Consider the following 2382-nt stretch of genomic DNA (forward strand, 5'->3'; position numbering starts at 1 on the left):
ACCAGATGGCGCAGCCGAAGCAGCAGACGGCGTATTCATGGGTGGTTTGTATGCGCCAGCTGAAGGTTTCTCCGTGGGCGATGTCGGTGCCCCTTCCTCAGTTTTATTACCAGATGGCGCAGCCGAAGCAGCAGACGGCGTATTCATGGGTGGTTTGTATGCGCCAGCTGAAGGCCTGTCCGTGGGTGGTTTGTATGCGCCAGCCGAAGGCCTGTCCGTGGGTGGTTTGTATGCGCCAGCCGAAGGTTTCTCCGTGGGAGGCCTATATGCACTAGAGGCAGTCGTTACCGCGCTAGCCAAATCTGTCGGCGCTGCTGGAGAGGGTTCCACCTTTTTGGCAGTTCCGCTCGCAATGTCCTCCAGAGTCGGCAAGTCGGCGCTGCTGAGGGTCGCAGAGCTCCTCAGTGGCCCAGTTGACTCCTCCTTACCGCGTGCCACGAAACTTCGCTTTCCCGATTTCTCAGCTGCCTTTGCCAGCAAGTCCTCCACAGAGGCAGACGTCGTCTTCACAGCATCCCACCCCTTCGCTTTCTTTTCAGAGGTCTTGATCACCCGCATAACCACTTTCGTGCGATCCTCGTCGCCCTTCCTCACAGCAGCATCCGTATTGGATGTTGTGTCTGGCGGTGTCTCGGTGGTGGTAGTGGCAGCAGCGGCAGCGGCCTCTACAGGGGCGCCGTTCGATGGTGCCGCAGCATCAGGCGCGTGGTTGCTGGTCGGGGATGCGACTGGTCTCTCCTCCTTGGAATCCTCCGCCTGCATCACCTCCGGCGCCGGTAGCGTGACGGACGCCGCGCCCTCCAGACCGCCAAAGATGTCTAAGCCCAGCTCCGCCTGCTGCTTCTCGGAGAGCTCGCCCTTTTTGGCCCTCTTTTTGCCCCCCGCGAGCTTCTTGCTCTTCTTGTCCAGGAACGCATCCAAATCCATTGCTCTTTCCTTCCTTCCACCCGCTTTTCCTTCGCTTCGATCCACTAGTCGCTTTTCTCCCCCGCTTTCCCCACCAAAGTGCGTGCACACAGTAAGAAGAACGCAGGCTGCACTTACGCGTTTGGAGGTCTCCCCAGAAGGCAAGGGACACGCACACCCCCTCATTCCCCAACCACGCAAATACACAAAACAAAAGAAAACAAAATACAAACCAAAACACATCAAAAAAGTTATGGTGGTCTTCGCCCTTTTTTTTCCCGCAAGAAAACGTTGGGTGACCTGTGGACTCCGTCCGGGGCCCGGAGAGAACACAACGCTGCGCACTTTGCAGTTGGATGCGTCGTAACCAAATAACGTGCAGCGATAGCGGCGAGGGGGCTGTTCTAGTTGTTCCTTGCAAGCCAACGAAAGAATGGCTCCCCGCCAACGCGTCTGCACCGTTCAACTTTGCAAATGGACTCGACCGCAGGATTCGAGTCAAATGCGACGAGGCGCGCATCAGAAAGTGGCGCCGCCCAAAAGGCGAACATTGGGGTGTTTGCTGGTGCATCGCGCCCACCCACGCCCCAAAACGGTCTCAAAAAGCCTCTCTCAATCCGTGCGGGTGCACGTCCCCAGCAGCCAAACGCCCTATGCGGCAGGCACCTCCACACCGTGGGCCTCCGCGTCAGTGGACGCAAGCAGCCCATGTGGCCACGCCATCACCGTGCGAAACTCCGGAGACGCCCCGCATCCTCCAACACTTCCCCCCCCCCCCCCCAAAACTCGTCCGCGTCATTGGCAAATCCATCGGGCAGAAGAAGTGACTCCTGCATCCGGCAGGCCTACAACCATCATCATCGCCGTCAATGCCGTGATGTAAAAGGAAACTGCCGCGGTCTCCCACAGGAAAAGGCGACAACTGCGTTGTGTAGGTTGGCCAACCAGCGGTTATGTGAAGTAGCCTTGGCCGACACAGCGGAAGCGCCCGCTCATCAGGCTCACTCGCCGCCTTCCACCACGGCGCCTTTGAACACAGAAAACCGTGTAATGGATACAGTAATCAGAGGAGTTTAACTAGACATACACTAACAGCCTCCTAGCCCCATTGGCTCACAGTATCCCTCAGCAACTCCAATGTATTATGCGCGCTATGGCTGGTCTCTTCTTCTCCCTACCCCTACGGCAAGAAAGGTCAACAAGGTGGAGGCAAGCGGTTTGGCGCAATAAGGCCCCAGCAGCCCATTCAGCTAAGACAGAGCCCAGGCAACACACACACACACACACACACACACACACACAGCCGACTGAAATGCGGGACTCGTTTCTTCTGTTTTTTTCTCTCGCTCGCTCGCTATTTTACTCTCCGACGCACTGGCAAGAAGTAAACACAATTAAACATTATTATTTTTTTTTTTGCCCATTGATACACGCCGAGAGAGAGAGAGAGAGGAGGAGGAGGAGAGAGAGAGAGGT

At 56.8% G+C, this 2382-nt stretch overlaps 2 protein-coding genes across 2 annotated transcripts in view, besides 3 other annotated features; one reads left to right on the top strand and one right to left on the bottom strand.

Annotated features, from left to right (window-relative positions):
- The window catches only part of TraAM80_03586 (translation initiation factor IF-2), a gene marked incomplete at both ends in the record, with an annotated part of 984 nt that extends 57 nt beyond the window's left edge, over positions 1-927 (bottom strand). Inside the window, one exon of the mRNA XM_029380549.1 lies at positions 1-927. This exon is cut by the window's left edge and continues 57 nt beyond it. Coding sequence (XP_029239633.1) covers positions 1-927 — 927 coding nt within the window.
- Positions 928-1096: 169 nt separating this feature from the next.
- Positions 1097-1154: a sequence feature (A-rich).
- A 185-nt stretch (positions 1155-1339) lies between these two features.
- On the top strand, positions 1340-1789 carry TraAM80_03587 (uncharacterized protein; the record flags this gene model as incomplete). Its single annotated transcript, XM_029380550.1, has 1 exon — positions 1340-1789. The coding sequence occupies one exon, from the start codon at positions 1340-1342 to the stop codon at positions 1787-1789; it is 450 nt and encodes a 149-aa protein (XP_029239634.1).
- A 386-nt stretch (positions 1790-2175) lies between these two features.
- Positions 2176-2208: a microsatellite.
- A 133-nt stretch (positions 2209-2341) lies between these two features.
- Positions 2342-2380: a microsatellite.
- The last annotated feature ends 2 nt before the right edge of the window (positions 2381-2382 follow it).

Source organism: Trypanosoma rangeli, assembly GCF_003719475.1.
Source record: "Trypanosoma rangeli strain AM80 chromosome Unknown Tra_15.4_contig_00094, whole genome shotgun sequence".
NCBI classification, from domain to species: Eukaryota; Euglenozoa; class Kinetoplastea; order Trypanosomatida; family Trypanosomatidae; genus Trypanosoma; species Trypanosoma rangeli.